Raw genomic sequence first — 20,141 nt, 5'->3', positions numbered from 1 at the left:
GTGTGTGTATAGCACTGATGGGCAGTTGCAAGGCCTGTACAGGCTTGTGCATTCCCTCCTCCCGCTGATGCATGCCCGCTGAGCCAGTTTGGTAGCCCTTTCTCTTCGGAAAAATAGTCAGAGGAACCTAGTGAAGGTGGTGGGGGCTTGCATTTCCAGTGCCTTAGAAGTCAAGCGGTGGGGAGAGCAGAAAACACAAGGATTAAGATGCAACAAAAGCAGAAATCCTGCTGGTCATTTCCTTTCTGTACAAAATCAGGCAGAGGTGCTAATTTATGGTGTCCTAAGAGAAAGGCTCTGATCAGACTGAATATGAGAGGCCTGTTAAAATGGAAATTAACCCCCAAGAGATACTGTAATGTTAGCCGTGTCAGGGCTGTCTATCTTGGTTTTCATGGAATGAGAAAACAGCACAAGTGGGAAGACTGTAATGTCCTGGCCACTTTAAAAGATTGGGTGCAAGCTTTTGGGCTATGCAGAGCTCTTCAGCATATCTAGATACATCTGTAAAATTGACAGGAACCCTGGCTTAGCATGGTTGTGTGTCTCATAATGCAACAAAACAACTGATGCACTAGGGCTGCATTTCCATTTTTAAACTAGATTTTCTCTGCATACTATGGTGTTACGCCAAAGAAAATGGGTTGTCACTCCAAAGGGATGCAAGGGTGAGGATTTATTTGTCTGCTTCTTAATAGGGTCCCCTTTTCCCCTTCTTAAAAAACACAACCCTTTAATGACTACAAGTTAATGTGGCAAACATTGCACAGTTGTGCACAGTGCAGCCAACCCCCTCCCAGGCAAGCTGCTACCCAATTTGAAACATGGGCCCGAATGGCTGTGGGACATCCCAAAGGCACACAGGAAGGGACTGCCAAAGCACATTGGCTCAAGTCCTCAGTCCATCCACATCTGTACAGCAAGCAGTTGCTGTGGGGAAGTAAACTGCACTGTGCTGCACCACAATTTGAATCAGGATTATATCTTCTGCCCCAGTTGCCAGACGTCTTCTAATCAGGTCTTGGTGATCAGGGACATATTGCCATTAAGTCCAGCGTATTTTTAAAAATCTCACTTTTAATTTTTTAGTAGCATGTAGTCCTACGTGCACATAATATTTTGCATATGGATTGGAAGAGTGATTGGTCAGAAGGTATACAATGTATTGTCCCCCACAGTTTAGATTTTTACTTATGATGTTTAGATGTTTACTTATGATGAACAGAGGGGATTACGCAAATTGTACCTGCCTTATCTGCTGGCTTTACAACGATATGCATATTATTTTGTAATAATTCATGTAAAGGATTTTTGCCACGTTATAACAAACTATACTTCTGTACCTTCCATCATGTAATTCCAGTACAGAATCAAAGCTTGTTTTGCTGCTGTCCTTACTTCAAGTTGCATTGGCTAATGATGAGGACTCACAGGCAAGGATAGTGAGTTCCTGAGAATGGAAGGTGCACTTCCCAGGTTCAGAAGCAAAGCCTGGTTTGAATCTCAGGTCCTTTGTACATATGTAGAGTGCTTTCATCATAGACTAGGCCATCCAGATGCATTTGTGCTTAGAAGCTGAGCTTCTAGATGAGGTCTGGCCTCCGGCACCAGAACTCTCTTTGCTAGGTTTGCATTATTTTTCCCCTCACAATTGAATGTTTTAAGGGCTATAATCAGTGAGAGAAACTGAGGTGGTTAAAGCAGCTATGGTTCTATTTTGCTGCTGGTTATAGGATCCTGGAAAAAGAACCTGGAGTATTTGTGCAGGTGGTGGAAAGGGAAGGAAATACCTCTGCAATTGGAATTAGTAGATTGTAATAAAACTCTCAGGTTACCACCAATATCTTGTTTCTGTTGCAGGCTACCATATACAATTACAGTAATATACACTGTAACCATAAACAACAGCATGTTATCACATGCATTACATATAAACAAGGACTTCTAAAATAACCAAAATACCTCTTGCTAAAGTAGGGTGGTGTTTTGGTTGTTCCAACTCCCTACAACTTGGTCCTCTCTTTGCAGGCTGCGGTCTTATGCCCATTTTACTCAGTAGGGAAAAAATACGCAAAAGAAATTTACGTCTTTCCGGTCAAAGAATAAATACTAAAAAAATACGACACGGCTCCCTTAAGAGCTGTCAAGGGACACCACGCTGGACCCTTTGGCCCACCCCTTTCCCCTGAAATGGGCGGAGTTTCTCCGTTTGACAGGCAGGTAACTTTCCGCTCGGCCCCACGTGGTCTTACAAGCAGCCTGCCGCAAGCCTCAATGAGGCCCAGCCCCTCGCCCTCGATTGGCCGGGAGCCTTCTCCCGTCCCCGCCCCCTTTGAAGTGGTTGGCTGGAGGCGCGAGAGTGCCACGCCCCCTGGCGGCTTGACTCTGGCTGGGCTGTCCGGACTTGCGAGCTTCGCCGGTTAGTCGCAGCTCCGAGGCCGGTAGTTGGTGCTATCTATGTAGTGAAGGGGGGGTAACCCGGCAGGCCGGTGAAAATGATCCTCTGCCCCCAGAGCACGGAGCATCCCCGGGGCAAACAGTGCCAGAGGCTGCAGGTAAGCTCGATCTGCTGCGAAAGCACCGGGTGCTGCCAGCAAAAGAGACCCCCGGGCAAGGCAGGGACTCAGTCGCTCCTCTCCCCGGCTTCCTACCCTGCCACGGCCCTTTGCACGGAAGAAAGCCGCGCCACGGAAGAAGCTGAATGGCGTTTGCTTCCCAGTGAACAAGCATCGGGTCTGGCAGCACGCCCCCTTCGCTTCTCCAGTCCTGCCAAAGGGCTGAAGGGAGCCCCCTCCCCGCACGGCCACCATGAGCGCTTGCAAGTCCTGCAGTTGTAGCTGGTGGTTCTCCTTTCCAAATCCCTGCGTGAATGGAAGGGGATTCTTTATCCCTCTGACTGCTGTGGGGGTGCTGCACGGTTCCGTCCCTCCCCCTTTGCTTTGCAGCTCCGGAGAAGCTGCAGGGGCGGGGAGGCTGCGGTAGCTCCACCGGCCCTGAGGGAAACTTTGGGGGTGCAGCCGGGGGGCGTGCACGCGCGGCTACAAGAGCTGTGTGGGCCGGCTCCGGAACGTTGCCTGTGCGCGCTCGCCCTCCGCTCCCTTTGTCCTGTCCGAGGCGGCAGCAACAGCGGGGATGCGGGATGCTCCAGCCTCCTCCTCCTCCTCCTCCCCGCGCTGCCAATCAAAGTTGTTTTTCTCTCTTTCCTCCTGCGCTTTGGCGGTTGCGCGGCTAGGGGGCGCTGCGGCTCGCCTGCTGCAGCTGGGGGGGGGGCGCGGGGAGACAATGGACCGGCACCGGCCTGGCTCGCTCGCCGCATTATTGGGCCAGCTGCTGCTTCTGCATGGAAGAGGGGGCGTGGTTTTCCCCTTCTTCCTCTCGCCATCGTTTGTATTTTTTCTTTTTCTCCGGATTTCTCCCGGGACGGGACTACAAGCTCCCCCCCCACCACACACACAAAGTCTAGGGACCTTCGAGCATTCTTTCCCAGCTTTGTTGGATGCAAGGGGGATATCCTGTCTCCCACTGGATGGTGTCTTTGTCCTGTGCTCCCCCTCCCAGAGCACCAGGCTGAAGTAGCAGCATAGAATGGGCCTGGCACCTCACCTCAAATAAGTGGATCTCTGGATCCATTTTGCAAAGCCCAGTTAGGATACCTGTCTATAGGGTAGAGAACAAATTGGAACCAGGCTGCCCAGGGATGCCTGCTCATTAAAAAAAAAAGTGTCCACCTTGTCTCCAGTCTGCACCTGGTTTTTGAAGATTCTAAACCTTTCAAGAAGACTGGTCATTCCAGAATTGATGTCCCTTTTAGGAGATGGAATTATCAAGGTGGGGAAAGTGACTGTTTACTTCCCAGGCCTGTCTTTTTTAAAGGTTGTACCATATTGAGATGAAGAAACTTGCTCAGAACTGCAACAGGCAGTTTGCTGGTGGTGAGTGTTCGCTGGAGTCAAGGGGGGGGGGGCAGAGTCCCTTATAGATCTCCTAGCAAAGAACTTTGGCACAGCAGGTGTTGCTGCACAGCTGGAATCTCAGGGGATTCCTCCTGGCTGGTATTGGGAGACCAGGTGAGGGTCTCTAAGGTAGCTGAACTAAGCGTGTGTTTGTTCACAGCTCAGGAATGTTGCTTTAAGGCCCTGTGGAGTCCTAAGGAGTGGAAGGGGGGAGGAGACTGCTTTGATAAGTGGAAGGGGGTGATTTCCCACCATCTTCTCCCTCTTTAAGGAGCCCCAGCTACAGCCAATGAGCAACATTTGTTCCAATAGGAGATTTTGTGAGCCGGAGCTCACTTCTTCAGATACATGAAGAGGAAATAGTTCTGGAAATTCTTCTAGGAAGAACTTCTTAAAGGAGAAGGGGGAAGGGAGAAGGCGTTGAGGCAGGTGGCACTCTTGCCTCAGCCCCCTGCAGGCTGAGGCGGGAGAGGGCTTGGCTATCACCAGCAGCTGCCTAACCTGGATAAGCAAGGAGAGCAGGTGTCTGTCAGTGCCGGCAGTGTACTGGGGGTGTGGATGAGAGCTGTGCCGTCTCCTTGGCGCAGGCTTTTTCCCGGATCCAGGTCTGTGCGAGAGGCAGAGAGCCCTCTTAGCTGCCCTGTACAGCTGCCTTCTGCTTGTACCTGCTGGAGCATACAATTCATTTGGCATGGGCTTGGCATTTCCAGACAGCTGACACTGGGGCTGGGCCAGCAAAACTGGTTATGGGGCTTAGAGGGGGCCCTGGAGTGCTTGGTGGGGCTTGGACCCTGCCCTGGAAACTTCTAAGTGGGGAGCAGGGTGGTGCCCATTCAGCTTGAGAAGACTGGCCGCAAGGATGATGGGCGGGGAGGGGGGAGCAGGCACCTGGAAATGACCCCTGGGCTTTGAGGCACAGGGGCTTTTGTTTCTCCTTCTATCAAATGCCTACTCTGAGTAAGTAGCATGGTGCTTTGCTTGAAGTTGCACACTGCAGGTATTTCTCCTGGTAGTGCATACGGAGCCTGGCAGCCTGTGAAACGTAGCTTCCATTAAAAAAAAAAAAGTGAGGTAAGAACTTGCTCCAGATAGTACAAATAAAGCTCTGGTAGGTGAAGTTGTCTATTGAGGGAGAACCTAGTCGAGATTCTAGGGAGTGACTGGCAAGGGAGCTCCAGGGCTGCGTGTTACCCTTTTCCTCTCCTTAATGGAAGCAGCATAGCATTAATGCAAATGAGCTCAATGGTTTCATTTATATGCAGAACTTTTTAAAATACTGCTCCAACAACTCTTCCCAAACCTGTGTATGCATAAATTATGCCTGTGCCATTTCTAATTTGGATGGGATGTAGAATCCTGGTTTTGCTAGTACAGAATCTGGGTGACCTCCATGCAGATTTCATTCACTTCATATCTGCCTTTGTCCCAGACGTCCCAGACCTGAGGTGGACAACAACAGCGTCAAAACAATATGAAATGACTTAACAGAGCAAATACTCGTGCAACACATTAAAAACAAAACTGAAAACAACTTGTGCCAACTAGCAGGGTATTTCCCCTTTGCCCACGCTGCCCCAGAAGCTCCCCGGAGCAGCTCTGTTTTGCATCCTCGCCGGAAAGCCAGAATGTACATAGTCCTGGGCAATGCTCCCTCTAAGCTATGGAGTCTTGTGAGCAAAAATTCTACTTTGTGAGCTACTGGCATTAAAGTTGTGAGCGAGCAATTTGGCTACTGCATGAATTAGTTTGCTCTGGAGCCATTATTCCTGAGCTAAGTCAAAAATGTGTGAGCCGGAGGCTAAAAAACTGTGAGCTAGGTCACACTGACTCAGCTGAGAGGGAACACTGGTCCTGGGCCAGAAGAACCTCCTCCTCCCCACCACACCTGCCCTGGAGGTCCCTTTCAGAGGCAAATAATTCTTTGCTAACCTGAGACGCCTTCTGTGCTCCCAAGACTTGCTGTACGCTGTTTTGCCTTCTGGTTAGGCCTCCCTTACACAAGCTGGCCACCCTTCAGACACTTTCCCCACACAAGGAAGAAGGCTGCAAAAATCTTTCTCTCTCTTTCTCCACTCCCCCTTCACCTGGGCAGGTGGCAAAAATGAGCACCAGCGACAAGGAGCGGACTCCCCAGTTGCTCTTTGTGAAAGCCTTGGCCAGCAGGGGGCGCCTGGAGGCCATCACACAGCAGATGGGCTACCACCCGCAATACCTGGACAGCTTCCTCCGGATGCAACACTACCTGCTGCACATGGATGGCCCCTTGCCCTTTGACTGCCGCCACTACATTGCAATCATGGTGAGTGCCAGGATTTTCAAGAGCTGAACCAAAGCCAGTTCATCCACTGGGAGGGCAGCTAGCCCCCCACCCCTGAGCTATGTGCATGCTACTGTTTTCCTTTTGCTTGCTGCAAGCGTTGTCCATCTTCCTCTGTTGCCATTTGGAAAGCTGTTCTGAATCCAGACCTCTTAGGCGGGCAAAGATTCTAAGGCATGGGCCAGTAGAGGGCGTCACAGTTCCTGTGTAACTGGGACATGCATGCCGCCTCCCTTTTGGTCACCTCAGAAAGGGGTCCACTAGGGATATTCCTCTATCTTCCAAGCAGTGATAACATTTTTAAAAAATTTACTTCACTTTTACCCCATTTATTTTCACAATGGGGACACAAAGGGGGTTACACTGTTCTCTTCTCCACCACTTTGGCGTCACAACAACCCTCTGAGGTAGGTTAGGTGGACTGTGTGTGACAGGCCCATGGTCACTCCGCATGTTTCCGCGGCAGAGTGGGGATTTGAACCTGGGTCTCCCAGGTCCAACACTCTGACTGCTACACCACAAAGAGGAGAGGGCAGCTGAGAGAGAAGTTGCTGAGCTGGCCTGCATGGGAAGGGTGGATGAGACTATCCTGGGCAAAGATGCTCGTTCAGGATGTTTTTCCTCTTTGGTCACGGGCCTGTTGGGCCTCACCGCTCTCTTGCAGGCAGCTGCCCGGCACCGGTGTCGGTATCTGGTGAATCTACACGTGCTGCAGTTCCTGCGGGTTGGCGGTGACCCTCAGTGGCTGAGGGGGCTGGATTGCATCCCCCCCAAACTCCGCAAGCTCAGCGAGATTAACAAGATCTTGGCACACCGGCCGTGGCTCGTCGGAAAGGAACACATAGAGGTAATGGCCATGAGCCGAGCAGGAAGAAACTGGCAAAAACCGGGGGGGGGGGGGGGGAAGCACACCCTTCCTCCATCCTGTTAGGCTACCTGGACTGTGGGTTCGGTTGTGAGCTCAAAGGTGGCTTCTACAACCACCCCTACCACTTAGGCAGATTTTGAGTAGGAGCCTTGGAATACCTAGACAAAATCTACTATATAAAATGCTGAGTTAACAGGTGTAGAGTCTGCCATAATATGTTCTGTCAGCTTTGCAGTTTTCCAGCACCTTTGCTGAGGGGGTGGGCAGAGGGACGATGCTTTTTTTTTGCTCAGTGCTGCAACATGCAAGTTTTGTCTAAGTGCAGAATCTGGAGTGGTCTGGTGGTGGAGCTCAGCGCTCGTATCTTTCCTGTGTCTTTTTGTAGAAGCTGCTGAAGATCAGCGAACAGAGCTGGTCCCTGGCAGAGCTGGTCCACGCGGTCGTGCTTCTAGCTCACTACCACGCGCTGGCCAGCTTCGCTTTTGGCTGTGGCTGTGAACAAGACATGTGTCCAGAGGGAAGGGGCGTGCTGAAGCTCACTGTCCCAGGGAGCCTCTGCTTCTGCGAAGTGGGCAACGGCTGCAGCCAGGATCTGCTGCATCTCAACCGCAAGCGGGTCCGTCAGTTTGGAGAAACGTTTTGGGGGTCGGGGAAGGGGAGGAGCTGCGGGCTTGATTGACAGTCTGTGTCAGGCTGTGGGATGCGATGGTCCCCTTGGGCTGCATGACAATGGCTAGAGGGGAAGGGGGGAGAGCCCTCCCCAGGCTCCTAAATGAATGGTGCTTCGTCCCTTTCTCTGTCCTCCAGTCGCTGGATTCGTGTGTGGAGCTCGAGTCTCTACGAGAGCGCATTCACAGGCTGCAGGTGGAGAGCGAGACCCGGGAAGAGATGAGGCTGCCTGAGAGGGATGAAGGTAATGCCTCAGGAGGTCTTTGGGGCTAGAGATGTAAAAAATTCTGGAAGTTTTGAAGCCCGCCTCCACAATTTTATTTTATTTTTGGTGTATATATTGAATACTTTCCTATCAAACCTAACCATATTTTTTAATGCTTTAACAACTTAATTTTTTTAAAGCTTTTAATACTTAGTATATAATAATACTTAGTATATAAAATTGTACTAATTGGTGTATTTATTGAACTTAAAAGTATAAAAGTCTTGTTTATTTCTACGAGCAAAATTGCAAATACATGTAATACAAGAATAACTGTCACATCCTGTGCTACCTTTTTGCCGTCTTAGTAGTAGGGAATCCCCCCCCCCCCGGGTTGTCCCATTTTATTTGAGGCTGCAGGGTATGAACAGCCATGCTTTGTGGGTGTGTTGCAAGCAAATGCACAAATGCGGCAGTGTGTCTTTCTCCTTTCTCACATGCCTTTTGGTTGTGTGTCTTCTAGGTTTGGACGGGGAAATCTTGGGCCCTGCAGATCTCTCCTGCTATGTTCAGGACCCTGACTTTGGATACCAGGACTTTGCTCAGCGTGATGAGAACCAGACGCAGATATTCCGTGTCCAGGTGGGTTTTGCTGCTGTTGCCTGCTTGGGAGGGTCTTGCATGGCCACAATATGATTGGGGGGAACAGATGAGGCTGAATCTGGCCTTCCCTGGACCTTTCTTCCTCCTCCTCCTCGCTGCACTGGAGGCTGCTTGTTCCAACCTAGCCTTCCCCTTCTTTGACCTACTTCTCCCTACATTCCTTTCTTCGCAGGATTACTCCTGGGAAGATCATGGCTTCTCTCTGGTGAACAGGCTGTACTCGGACATAGGGTATCTGCTAGATGAGAAGTTCCGGAAAGTCGATGGCCTCCAGAGCTGTGCAATGGCCAAGCGGCAGGGCTGCGATCATGCCACGTTCAAGCGTGGGATTTGGAACTACATCCACTGCATGTTTGGCATCAGGTACGTGGCTCTCTGTCTTCTGAGGCCAATGTTTTACAGTTGGCTGGGGAGACAGATTTAGCTCTCTAGAATTTCTGTATGAGTCGCCAACTTGCAAAGTTGGAAAAAGGGTCCCTCACACCTGTCTAGTCGTAAAGAGCTGCACGCCCACTGTCACTACTGCCCTGCCAGTCCATGAAATACAGATCTACGGAGCTGATGATGAGCGGTGTGACAGTAACAGTGGCTGACTCAAGAAAGCAAGTCAGTCTGTGAGCAGGGAAAGGCAAAGGGTAAACTTGCTCTTCCCCCCATCCCCACCCCACTCATCCGAGTCTCTGCTGCACACAATGGGTGTGTGTGTTAAGAGCTTGTCTGTATGCCTTGGCTGTGGAGGGACAGCCAGGCACCTTGCAGAGATGAGATATATGGAATTCTCTCTTTTGCTTAACTCAAGGGAACACCGTTCATTGGCTGCCTGAACTCTGGTTGAAGAAGAGGCATGCAATATACCTGCACTGTCCCAGCATTTCAGAGTCTAGTTTGTAGCCAGAGTATATATGCATACATGTGCCTTTTTTTAAAAAAAGAAAGGGTGAGTGCGGGCTTCATTTCCCTGTCACTCACTCTGCAGGTACGATGATTATGACTATGCAGAAGTGAATCATCTCCTGGAGCGCATCCTCAAGCTCTACATAAAAACTGTGACCTGCTCCCCAGAGAAGATGAATCCTGAGATGTTTGAACGCTTCTGGAAACAGTTCAAGCACAGTGAAAAGGTGCGTGTGTGTGTGGGGGGGATTTGTGGTGGACAGAGGCCTGGGGCAAGTAGCATGCGTGGCATGATTTGCACCTGGGTGGCTTCCAAAATATGGATATGTTCCTTGCATAGGTGCTGGAGCAGCACCAGCAAGGCAGCATCCACACCCGGACAGTTTGGTCCAGCTTGGCCATGCCTCTTCCGTCAGCTGCTGCAAGCAGAATTAATAGTGGGTCTGCACAGCACTTGTTATAGCAACCTATGTTCCTCTCTGGAAACAACAACATCCAGCAATTCCAGGTCTCGTGGGTGTAAAGCCCATGTTTACACCGTTTACTATGTAAATGTTCATTCAGAAGTGCCATTCAGCTAAGGTTCTATTCCTCCCTGCAACTGTCCCTTCAAATTTTGCTCCTCTGCTTCACTGCCACTTAACTAGTTTCTGTTCTCCCACAAGTGGCTGCAGCAAATCCTGAATCTGTCCTTAATTAAAAATCACTTGATAATGACCGGTTCTTGGTTAGGCGGGTTGGGTGGGTGTACTAATTCTCTTTGCAGTCTCTTGGCTGCTAAGCATTTTCTCTCCTTAACTATAACAGGTAAAGTTCAATTCAGGAATGCTGCAGTTACTACAAGCAAATGGGAACTAAGGAGGGAAGGAGCTGTAAATCAGAGGAGCAAAATTTCATCCGCAGTTACCTTGGCTGCAAAGAGAAAAGCAGTAATTAACCATCCCTCTCCTAAAACAGGAATTGATAAGTATTTATTTGAGAATGCTGTGGCCACACTGAGTGAATAGGAGCTCTAGTTAGGTTAGGTGAGTGTGAGAGACAGAGGCGAATAAGCTGGTGTCAGCAGGACACAGCTCTGTTGCAGCGACTGAAGAGTGCCTCTTGGCTAGCTGGTCTTGTGCATGCAGAGCCATGCTAGGAGAAGCAGAATGCCAGGCTTTGGCCAGCGTGTTCTAAAGCAGGGTCGTAGGCAGGAAGCGGTCCTCTCAGAGAACTGCACATCTGGTATCCATCCGTTTACAGGGCATACAGGCTTACTTTTAACTACTAAGCATGCAGGACTTGAATGCCCATCATCCCCTGGCCTGCTTTGTTCGTCTGTCCCCCCCCCCCCGCAAGAAATTCTGCCATCTGTGGCTCTCACTATGCTGCTTAGCAAAGACTTTAATCCATAAGCTTTTTTTCTTAAGAGGTTGGCTTCATTTTAAAGACCTTGGGCCGGAGTGGGGGAATTGGTGTCCATAATTATTTTCTTTTTTCCTTTAAATATTTTTAGCCTGGTCTCCCCCCCCCCACCTGAACAAAGTGGGCTTCAAAGTGCCTCTGGGTTTGAGGATTTTGGAGATACATGGGGGTCAGTACTATTTTGCCTTTCCTGACCAAAATACCACACTTAGATCATAGTCCTTGAAATTCTCCACGTGCTGTGATATCTTGTTTCAGAACAGTACACCAGAGGAAGGGGATCTTATTTAGTTGTACCCCACTTTTCTCCCCTCAAAAGGGCTTGCAACATTGTTCTTCCTTCCTCCATTTTGTCCTTAGAACAACAACCCTGTGAGGCAGGATGGGCTGAGAGAGAATGACTGATCCATGGACACCCCGTGAGCTTCCACAGCGGAGTGGGAATTGGCACCTGGGTCTCCCAGATCTTAGTACAGAAGTCCAACCAGCACAGAACCCTGTCTAAAGGGCTTTTAGGAAGTTGCTGAAGCCTAGGTCTTGGTGCCTATTCATTACTGTCCAATTGCAGTTGGGTGAAGCAGGATAGACTCCTAGAGCAGGGCTGGTACTTGAAGATGTCATGTGTATGGATGAGTGTGTCTTCTCATAGATGGTCAGGAGGCTTCCACACTGGTGCCTTTGCCCAAGTCCGACTTCTGCCTCTCTTTCCTTCTTAGGTCCATATGAATCTTCTCATCCTGGAAGCCAGGCTTCAAGCAGAACTGCTGTATGCTCTTCGTGCGATCACTCACTACATGGTCTCCTAGAAGGGGTGCTGCTGGTGGGACCCCCTTTCGGGCTGAGAACTCGTGGACCACGGCATTCACCCACCATGTTTACTTGACAGCATTCCCTTCCCTTGTGGGGTGTGGGGAGACAGACCCCCCCCCCCTTTTCATGTGCAATTTCCAAACTGGGACTTTGGGGGAAAATAATTCAAAGGTTGTGTGCAAGGCATTTTGTGTCCAGTTTGGCAGTGTTGGACGTCGGGCTCCCCTCCCTGCTGTCCATCCCTGTGGGCAGCTTGGTCTGCCAAAGAGAGTGGCTGGCCACAAGTTGACTTCTCCCCCTCTCCTTCTCTCTGCGCAGGGCAAGGTAGCCAGTGCCACTTCTTCCATCCTTGATCCAGTTGCAGTAGCTCTGTCCGCTAAAACACCCGTTACAGTATTAGGTGGGCCTCTCCCTGCCTCCTCATGCCATTCTTGCCCCCTTCTTATTGTGCCAACTTGACCCACATTGGGAAAGGCTCAGCTTGCTCTTGGACACTCTCGCATTGGGTAAGGTGAGAGGGAAAGGTGGTATGCTTTCTGGCTTCTTGGAAAGGTACTGGTAGGGCTTCGTGAGACCTTCCTTCTTATTGGTCTCTCTCCTGGCCTAAAATAGGGTATTGTGTATGTTTGTGTATGGAGGAAGCATGTAGAACTCTTTGCTTGTGGGAGCTCCTGCTCCTCGCTCTGCAGTTTTCTTCCCTGGTTAGGTTCTTCCCACCTGTTCTCCTCACTAGCTGTTTTCCCTGGCCAAAGTCCCCCGCCTGCTCAGCACACACCCCTTTAACCCCTACACAGCCCATTTGTGTTTGAGCTGTAGTTGGAGGGCGCAGCTCCAGGCCCCGTTCTACCCTGATATCAACACATTCCCCTATCTGGCTTTTCTCTGTGGCTTCTCCAGACTTCCACGAGCCAGCAAAGGGACAGGGGGTGTCCAAGGGTTTGAATATGTGCCCCCAATGACATTTTTTCTTCTTCCAAGAGGTCTGTTGTGATGACATAAGCTACTTCTGTGATGGCTTCCTGTAATCTGTGCTCTCACTAGGAACTCTCTGCCAGCAGAGAACTGGGGGGAGTTTGGGGGGGGGGGAAGACTGGTGCTCTATTTTTAATGCTGGCATGTGCCACTCTGCAAGTCCAAGAGAATACTCCCCTGGCCGGCATGCTGCAGCGGCGACCCTTTTTGTGGGTAATTGTGCATGCACATCGCCTGGATCACAGCACAGAAGCTGCATCTCTTGGAAGGCTTGGGGTTGGGGGGTTGTAGGGACCCGGCAGAGGAATGCCTGAGGGTCACTGCGAAGTGGGGAGTGGGCTTGTCACACAGGGCATCAGCTAACCTGTTTACTGTGTAAATGTTTTTTTGGGGGGTGGGGGACAGAACACCGTATGGGGAAGAAAGTAAAAGCCTATTTTTGCTATAAATATAACTGTTTGACACGGAGCCAGCTCAGTCTTGTCTATCTCTGGCCGTTGTGCCTACAGCTTGGTCAACTGGAATGCAATGGTGGTGGTGGTGGTGAAGGTCTGGGCAAAGCTGATGGCAATGTGACCCCCCTCCCCCAATGTTCTGTGTCGCAAAAGAGATCCTTGAACAAAGACATCAGAATATAGCCCATCCCTGGTATGCTGTTCAGCTAAGCAGGGCCCAGCCCCAGTGGAAGACCTATCTAAGGACCCAACACAGAGCAGGATGCAAGTGTCATTCCTGCCTAGTGTTTTGTGGTAGCTTGATCACCTTTCCACTGGTGGGCTCCAGTGCACTCATTAGGAACAACGAAGAAAGTATGTTGCCTTATTTCTTTGATACTGACTGCAGCATTGAATGAAAGATGTTCTTCCTTCGCTGTCTCTTAAACTTGATAGAGGTTTCACTAGCTAAAGTTCTTCCTCTAAAAAAACACTTGCTCCTCCCGCCAATGAGGAAAGGGATACATATGGTAGGGGGTTTGATGTCCTAGGACAAGATAACCTCACATTCTGGGTAGGGATTAGAACGCTTTGTTTATCTGAAATGTTTCTGTCACCTTTCCACCCAGTTCCGGGTTCCCAAGGAGGAAAACATTTAAGGCATTTAAAAGCACTTAAAATACAGATATATAGAAATATTTAAAACAAACACAAAAGCAGGGAAAAGGGCTAGTTACAGTTAGTAAGGGAACAGCAAACAGAAGAAAGAAGTATTTTCTGCTGGTGGAATACAATGATAGGAGGGGGTCGATCTTGCTGTGGAGGGCATTCCAGAGTTTTGGTGCCATGACAGAAAAGGCCCTTTCTCAGGGTGCCACCCCTCCAGCCTCAAATGACAGAGGCACCGGAAGCAGGTCTCAGTGGAGAGGTAAGTGCATATAGGAGTACATGGTCCTTTGGATGTCCTGGCACTGAGACGTATAGGGCCTTGAAGGTCAATACTAGCACCGTGAATAGGGCTCAGAAGCAAACTGGAAGCCAGTGTAAACGGAACGAGACTGGAGTGTTATGATTGCTATGATCCACTGCAGTCAGCATTCGGTACCAACTGTAGCTTCTGGATAGTCTTCAAGGACAGCCCCACCTAGAACACATTGTTGCATTCTAAACCAGGTGTTTCCAGGGTCTGCACTGCAGTAGCGGTATCTTTTCCTGCACAGGAATGTCCACAGCTCTCTCACCACTTAAAGCTGATGGAAGGTGTCTCTGACCACTGCTGCCACCTGTTTATCCAATAGCAAGCCCTGGTAACACCCCCAAGCTACAAATCTACTCCTGTGGGGTAGCGCAACCCCATCCATAACAGGAAATATTCCAGTTCCTGGGACAGATTGTCCACCCCACCAGCAGCTCCTCTGTTTTGTCATGATTAATTTTCTCATCCATCCTACAGCCTTTTTGGGACCGTCTGGAAGCATGACATAGAGCTGAGTGTCAACTGTGTATTGGTGGCAACTTAGCTCAGAGAACTATAACTGTGGATGACCTCTCCCAGTGGCTTCACATAGATGTTAAAAAACACAGGGGACAAGATGGGAACCTTGTGGGACTGTAGGCCAAGGGACCAAGCAGCAGTCCTGCAACACCATGCTCTGAAACTTATCTGTGAGGTAGAACTAAAATGACCACAAAATGGTGTGTCTCAGTGCCAACCCCAAAAGGTCCAGAAGGACACCATGATTGACAGTAGTGAAAGACTCTGAGAGACCCAGAAGAATCAACAGAGTTGCATTCCCTCTGTCTGTCTATCTGGTAGGGCAACAGGCCTGAAACCAGACTGGAATGAATGCAAACAATCTGCCTCAGTCTGAAATCCCAACCAAAATTGCCACCACTCACTCTGTCTCACAAGATTCTCCCCTAAAAAAACACCCATCAAATTTAGTGCCTAAGGTTTTGTTGGCAAACCTGGGAAACGTCTAGAGCCAAAAAAGCCTCTGTTTGCTTGATGTTATCAGCTGCCCTGTAGAACAGAGGCAGCTGCCAACTAAATGGTGGGGTCTGACAGTAGGTTCTCCTGGCCTTTCTTTGTCAGCTTGAAGAAGAAAATGTCACTGATGTTATTGCAAATATGCCTTGGGACTGAAGTAATGCACAAGAGGGCTCTGCTAGCTATGTTTTAGTGTGTCCAATTAGGCCATGAATTGGGGGGGCTATTTTCTCCCCACTACAGCAGAGACTTAAAAATGTATTTAGAAAGTGAACTTAAAGTGTTCACTGCTCTGTGACACCAAATACTGACTTTGCTTTGCCTTTTAGAAATTAAAAGCCTAAAAACGCCCTTGGGTCACACCAAGAATCATTCTAGTCCTGCCTCCTGTTTCCAGCTGGGGACAGCCTCCAGGAGGCCTAAATGCAGCACATAAATCCAGCGGCTCTCCTTTGCCATTAAGTCCACCAAGATACAGCAGTCAGAGCTGTTCTGCTCTGGCAACCATGTTTAAAAGCCAAACAAACACTGGTCAACTATTATTTGAAAACCACGTAAGCTGGAGACCATCATGATGTCTTGGAAAGCAGTTCATTCCATACATTAATTGTGGGAGTTACGCAAAGAAACATTTCTGACTTAAATCTTATCTACCTGCTGCCTGTTCCTGTCAGTGGCCTTGTGTTCTTGGAGGGGAAAGAAAAATGTCATTCTGTTTACTACTTTAATAATTTTATAAAGCTCAATTGTACACCCCCTAAAAACCTCACACAAGTCCTCTGAGGAAAACTTGAATGAACTAGGTATATTTAATCTGGAGAAGACAGTCGAGAGGAGATGTGTGGAAGCTCTTTAAATACCTGAAGGGGAACCATTGTGGAAGATGGCAAAGACAGCTGCTGTCCCAGAGGGCAAGATAAGATCAAATCGGCTTGTTACAGAAGAAGGAGTTGGTGAAAATTTATAACAGTAGTTTGACAGTGGAACCAATGGGGGGGCTTTCTCGCTGTGAAACTCTTCAAGAAGAAACTGGACAGCCATCTTTTGGAAATGCTCTGGCATAGGGTTTTGTGCCAGGGGAAGGTTTCTGGGTCTCATCTTTTCTTCCTGAGGCTCTGAATGCAATTTGGAAAGGTGTCTGACCCCATGACCCCTTCCTTCTCTCTCTCTCTTTGCAGGGGGTTTCATGTGGCTTTTCCTGGCTGGGGATGAGTGAAAGTGACAACAGGCTAAATGAAGTGAATATGCATTCTCTGCATGGCCAGTGTTTGCAACAGAACAGAATATTCATGTTCTCAAGTTCTAAGAGCTGCTTGACACACACCCCCACCCCCCCTCACAGGGATACTTATTTCAGGGAAGTTGCAAAAGACAGTGCAACACTGCCTGAGGTTTCAGAATGAACTGTAAAGAAATGCAATTTGTCCCTCCAAGTACAGATGCAAAGTCCATTGCAATGAAATACCTAAAAGTGTATTTTACCAGTAAAATATGCTTTCCAGAAACTCTGGGCACAAACAAGCTGTTTCTCAAATCCCTCTAATGTATGCCATTGCTCCCCCTCCCCGGTTATTTTTAATTTTCCTATTAAGCACCGGTCTAGCTACAATTCTAAACTTTATGCGTCTTCCTTTCCCACGTCAGCCCTCTCTTTGGTTTGCACACATAAGCAGGGAATAAAGTAGGTGCGCGCGGGCAGCCTCTGTGCAGTCTAGCAGACACCTAACATTTTAAAGGGGGTGGGGGGAGAAAGCACCATTTCCAATAGCGGAGCGCACAAACGGGGAATTTGAGGTAGTCAACGGGCAGACTGCAAAGGGCATTTTTGTATTTTCAGTTCCCGCCTTCCTCCGGAGAGGCACATCCTGGAGAAGGGCAAACACAGGGCGCGGTTCGGGAGTCAAGTTCGGCTCCAAGTTCCCCAGCCAGGCTCCGCCCTCCTCCAAAAGATGCTCCCCTCCGGCCTTTTTGCAACGCTGCAGGAGGGGTGCCAGAGAAGAGCTGCGCTCGCTTGGAGAGCTGTGCACTGTCGGGAGCGTTTTCCATAACCGGCCAAGGGGGCGTGAGAGGTCGGGGAGTCTCAGGTCTTTTTCTCGTATCCAGCCTCCTCCCCCCAACATTGCAGAGGAACAAACCGGCTCGGCTGCGTCTTGGACGAAGTGGTCGACTGCAGTTTAGGCTTTGGAAGGCCGCCTGCAAGGGTGCAATAAAAAGTTTGCTTCCTTCCAAAGAGTCGCGTTCCTCCTAGTCCGTATGCTGTCGGGGGGCAGGCGAGTGAGGGCCGAAGGCGGACTTGACGCTTCGTACTTCCGTCCTCTTGGCGCACCCCCGACTGGGCTGGCGAGCCGTACTGCGAGTCTCTCCCGCCCCGAGAGGCTGAGTCCGGCCCCTTCCCCATTGCCATCTCCGCCCTCCGGCCGGCCCGGCCCCTCCAAATGAGCACTGCTTGTTGGCCTCCCCGTCTGGGGGCTGGCGGCGCCCCGCCCGGGGCCATGATCAGCCGGAGAGGTAAGGGGGCACAGGGGAGCAGGCAGCGGGCTCGGGCAGCTCTCTTGTCGCTGCAGCCAACGGACGGTTCCTGGGCAGCTCTTCCACTTTGGCCGCGTGACGGGTTTGCTCCGGTCGAGTCAGGCGATTTCTTTTCCCTTGTCGGCCACAGGCATGTGTAGGTCGCTTGTTCCTCCCTCGCAGAGTTGAGCCGGGCTGCGCGACAAGAGGACATTCCGCCGGGACAGTTTAAAACTGAGTCGCTTATCACGCAGCCGTGGTCGGTAACTTCGCCCGTCCCGTCTTGGGCCTTGCCCTGCCCCCCGCCCCTCGCCACGGCCCGGGACCCCCTGCGCTGTGCAATTCAACCGGCGCAGCATCGCCTGCTTGGAGTGACGCGGATGCGCTCTACCGTTAACCCTTTCTCTCCCGCTCCGTGGTTGTCAGTGTCCCTCCTTGCTGCGGTAGTCTTTGCAGGGACAAGGTAGCTCCGGGCAGGCGAAGGAGCTCCCTCCCCTCTTCTAACTGTTCCTTTTCCACCGGTACTAGGCAGACCCTACAGTGTAGCACTGGGCTGACTTGGATCTGGCAGTGGGACCCTTCACTGAGGAGAGGGAGCTGCTTTGGAAGTTTAGCGGGGTTCCTCACTCTGTTATGTGAGTGTTGTGCTGCAAGCCTGTCCCATGCCATGCCCATTCTCGGGCCACCCAGGATGACTGTTCATAGGGCCACAAGGCCATCGCATTAGGCCCCGAGTCCAATGCAGTAGGTGCTATGGAGACAATTCTTGCCAAATTAGACAGTTTTGAAAAGTGTTTCTCTTTCCTTTGGTCCTGGTGAGGGTCTTGATAAGACTAGATGATGACTTGGAGGCCCATGAGCAGAGCAGACACAGGATGCTTGTTTGTGGACTGGGCCCCTGCTGGGAGATAGGCAGTTCTGGGGTCAAGGGATGGGCCTAGCTCCCTGCTTCGTTGCCTCCGCCTCCCTCAGGGGGCCTTTACAATCACTCTTTGTTTTAGGACTGCCTCCCTCACAAAGGGAAGCCCTGGTAAATTGGTGCGGGGAGACGTGCCTTGCTGGGTCAAGCCATCTTATTGACAACAGAATCCAGGGCTACCGTGAAGCAAGGCCTGCAGTGGTTCCCTGCTCTTCTGATCCATAGCCCCTGGTGCTGATTTCAGCACTCCCCAGAGGGAGAGGCTTAGGGCTTTTTGTCTGGGGAGTGGGTGGCACACAAATAAGAGGGAACCCAGAACAACTATGTATAACATTAAGAAGCATGTGGGGTGAGTGAATAGCACTGAAAAGCACTTTTTATGCTGATGTTGCTGGTTGAGTAATAAGAAGGTGAAAGTTGTTTCCTGGTTCATTCACTGCTAAAACTGAAGGGGCATCCCATGAAATTGATTGGCAGGGTCAGGGCAGACCACCTGAAGTAACAATTTCACAACAGGCATAGTTAACTTGTGGAAATCACTAGATGTGATGATGATGGCTGCCAGTTTTGCACCAGGTTGCATATGCCCTGGACTCGAGTTCATGTAAAATCTCCTGCTGTTTTTTTTTTTTTTAATGAAAAGCAGCCAGTTGAAGCTGCATCTAGGAGGAAAAGGGTGGTTGTCAAAGAGGCACTTAACACTTTCTTGGCTGGCTCTTTTTACATTAGGGATAGTTTCCTAACATAGGTGAAAAGACCAGTGCCCATATTCCCTGCAAAGAGAGAAGATGTTTGAGGGGGAGAGGTTTTAGATAGGAAAAACTGCAGGTAGAGGACTAAGCACCTATCCTTCCTCAGCTTCAGCCTTAAATCTAGTGCTTTTTGCTTTTTTTTTTAAATTGCATTGGGGAAAAGCTATACAGAACCCTCCACACTGTGTACTTTGGCAGTGAGATGGTTTTAAAACATGCTTAAGACCAATTCACAGTGGGAGGGGGATCTATCTGTAGTTATTAGCCGATGTAGTTAAATGGAACCTCCATGTTTGAAGCTAGCATACCTCTGATTTGGCAGATGCTTGTGGGCAGACAACATGGGTGCTGCTGAGCTAAAAGGATGGGGACTGCTGGGTGGTTTGACTGTATCGGGTTATCCACAAACTTCTTGCTTTCAAGTTCTGACCTTGTCTTGGCAGATACCCAGCGGGCCGTGGAGATCCTGGCCCGGTACCAGGGGATCTTGCGGTCTCCGGAGGAGCAGCCTCTGCATGAGTCAATCGGGAAAGTGGTGCATGTCTTCCAGAGTGAGCTCTTCCAGGCGCTTCTGGGTAAGGGAGGCCCCCAGCAGCAGAGATCCAGAGCACCTGGGACCATCTGAGGTGGTGATTAGGGTCAGGAAATATGTCTGCGTCAGAGCTCTTACTTGAAAGATCTGTTGCACTGACTCAGGAGGACCTGTGATCCTTGTAGTAACCCCTAAGGAAGGATCCGCCGTGGAAATCATGCAATGGCTGAGCACTTTCCATGCAACTTCCC

The 20,141-nt window shown here is 50.1% G+C and overlaps 1 protein-coding gene across 1 annotated transcript; it reads left to right on the top strand.

Moving 5' to 3' along the window:
- The first annotated feature begins 2,438 nt into the window (after positions 1–2,438).
- Positions 2,439–13,216, top strand: LOC107108524 (sestrin-3-like). Its single transcript, XM_015408963.1, has 9 exons — positions 2,439–2,555; positions 6,046–6,252; positions 6,935–7,117; positions 7,524–7,754; positions 7,946–8,051; positions 8,536–8,654; positions 8,848–9,038; positions 9,652–9,796; positions 11,690–13,216. The coding sequence occupies exons 1-9, from the start codon at positions 2,496–2,498 to the stop codon at positions 11,777–11,779; spliced, it is 1,332 nt and encodes a 443-aa protein (XP_015264449.1). The 5' UTR covers positions 2,439–2,495; the 3' UTR covers positions 11,780–13,216.
- The last annotated feature ends 6,925 nt before the right edge of the window (positions 13,217–20,141 follow it).

This window comes from Gekko japonicus, unplaced genomic scaffold (genome assembly GCF_001447785.1).
Source record: "Gekko japonicus isolate JY-2015 unplaced genomic scaffold, Gekko_japonicus_V1.1 scaffold19, whole genome shotgun sequence".
NCBI classification, from domain to species: Eukaryota; Metazoa; Chordata; class Lepidosauria; order Squamata; family Gekkonidae; genus Gekko; species Gekko japonicus.
The sequence above is the reverse complement of the archived record's forward strand: the minus strand, read 5'-3'. Positions and strand labels throughout refer to the sequence as shown.

Coding starts and splice junctions, on each gene's coding strand:
- LOC107108524 (XM_015408963.1), top strand. CDS start 2,496: ATGATCCTCTGCCCCCAGAGCACGGAGCATCCCCGGGGCAAACAGTGC. Junction 6,253..6,934: donor GCCACTACATTGCAATCATG/GTGAGTGCCAGG, acceptor GCTCTCTTGCAG/GCAGCTGCCCGGCACCGGTG. Junction 8,655..8,847: donor CGCAGATATTCCGTGTCCAG/GTGGGTTTTGCT, acceptor CTTTCTTCGCAG/GATTACTCCTGGGAAGATCA.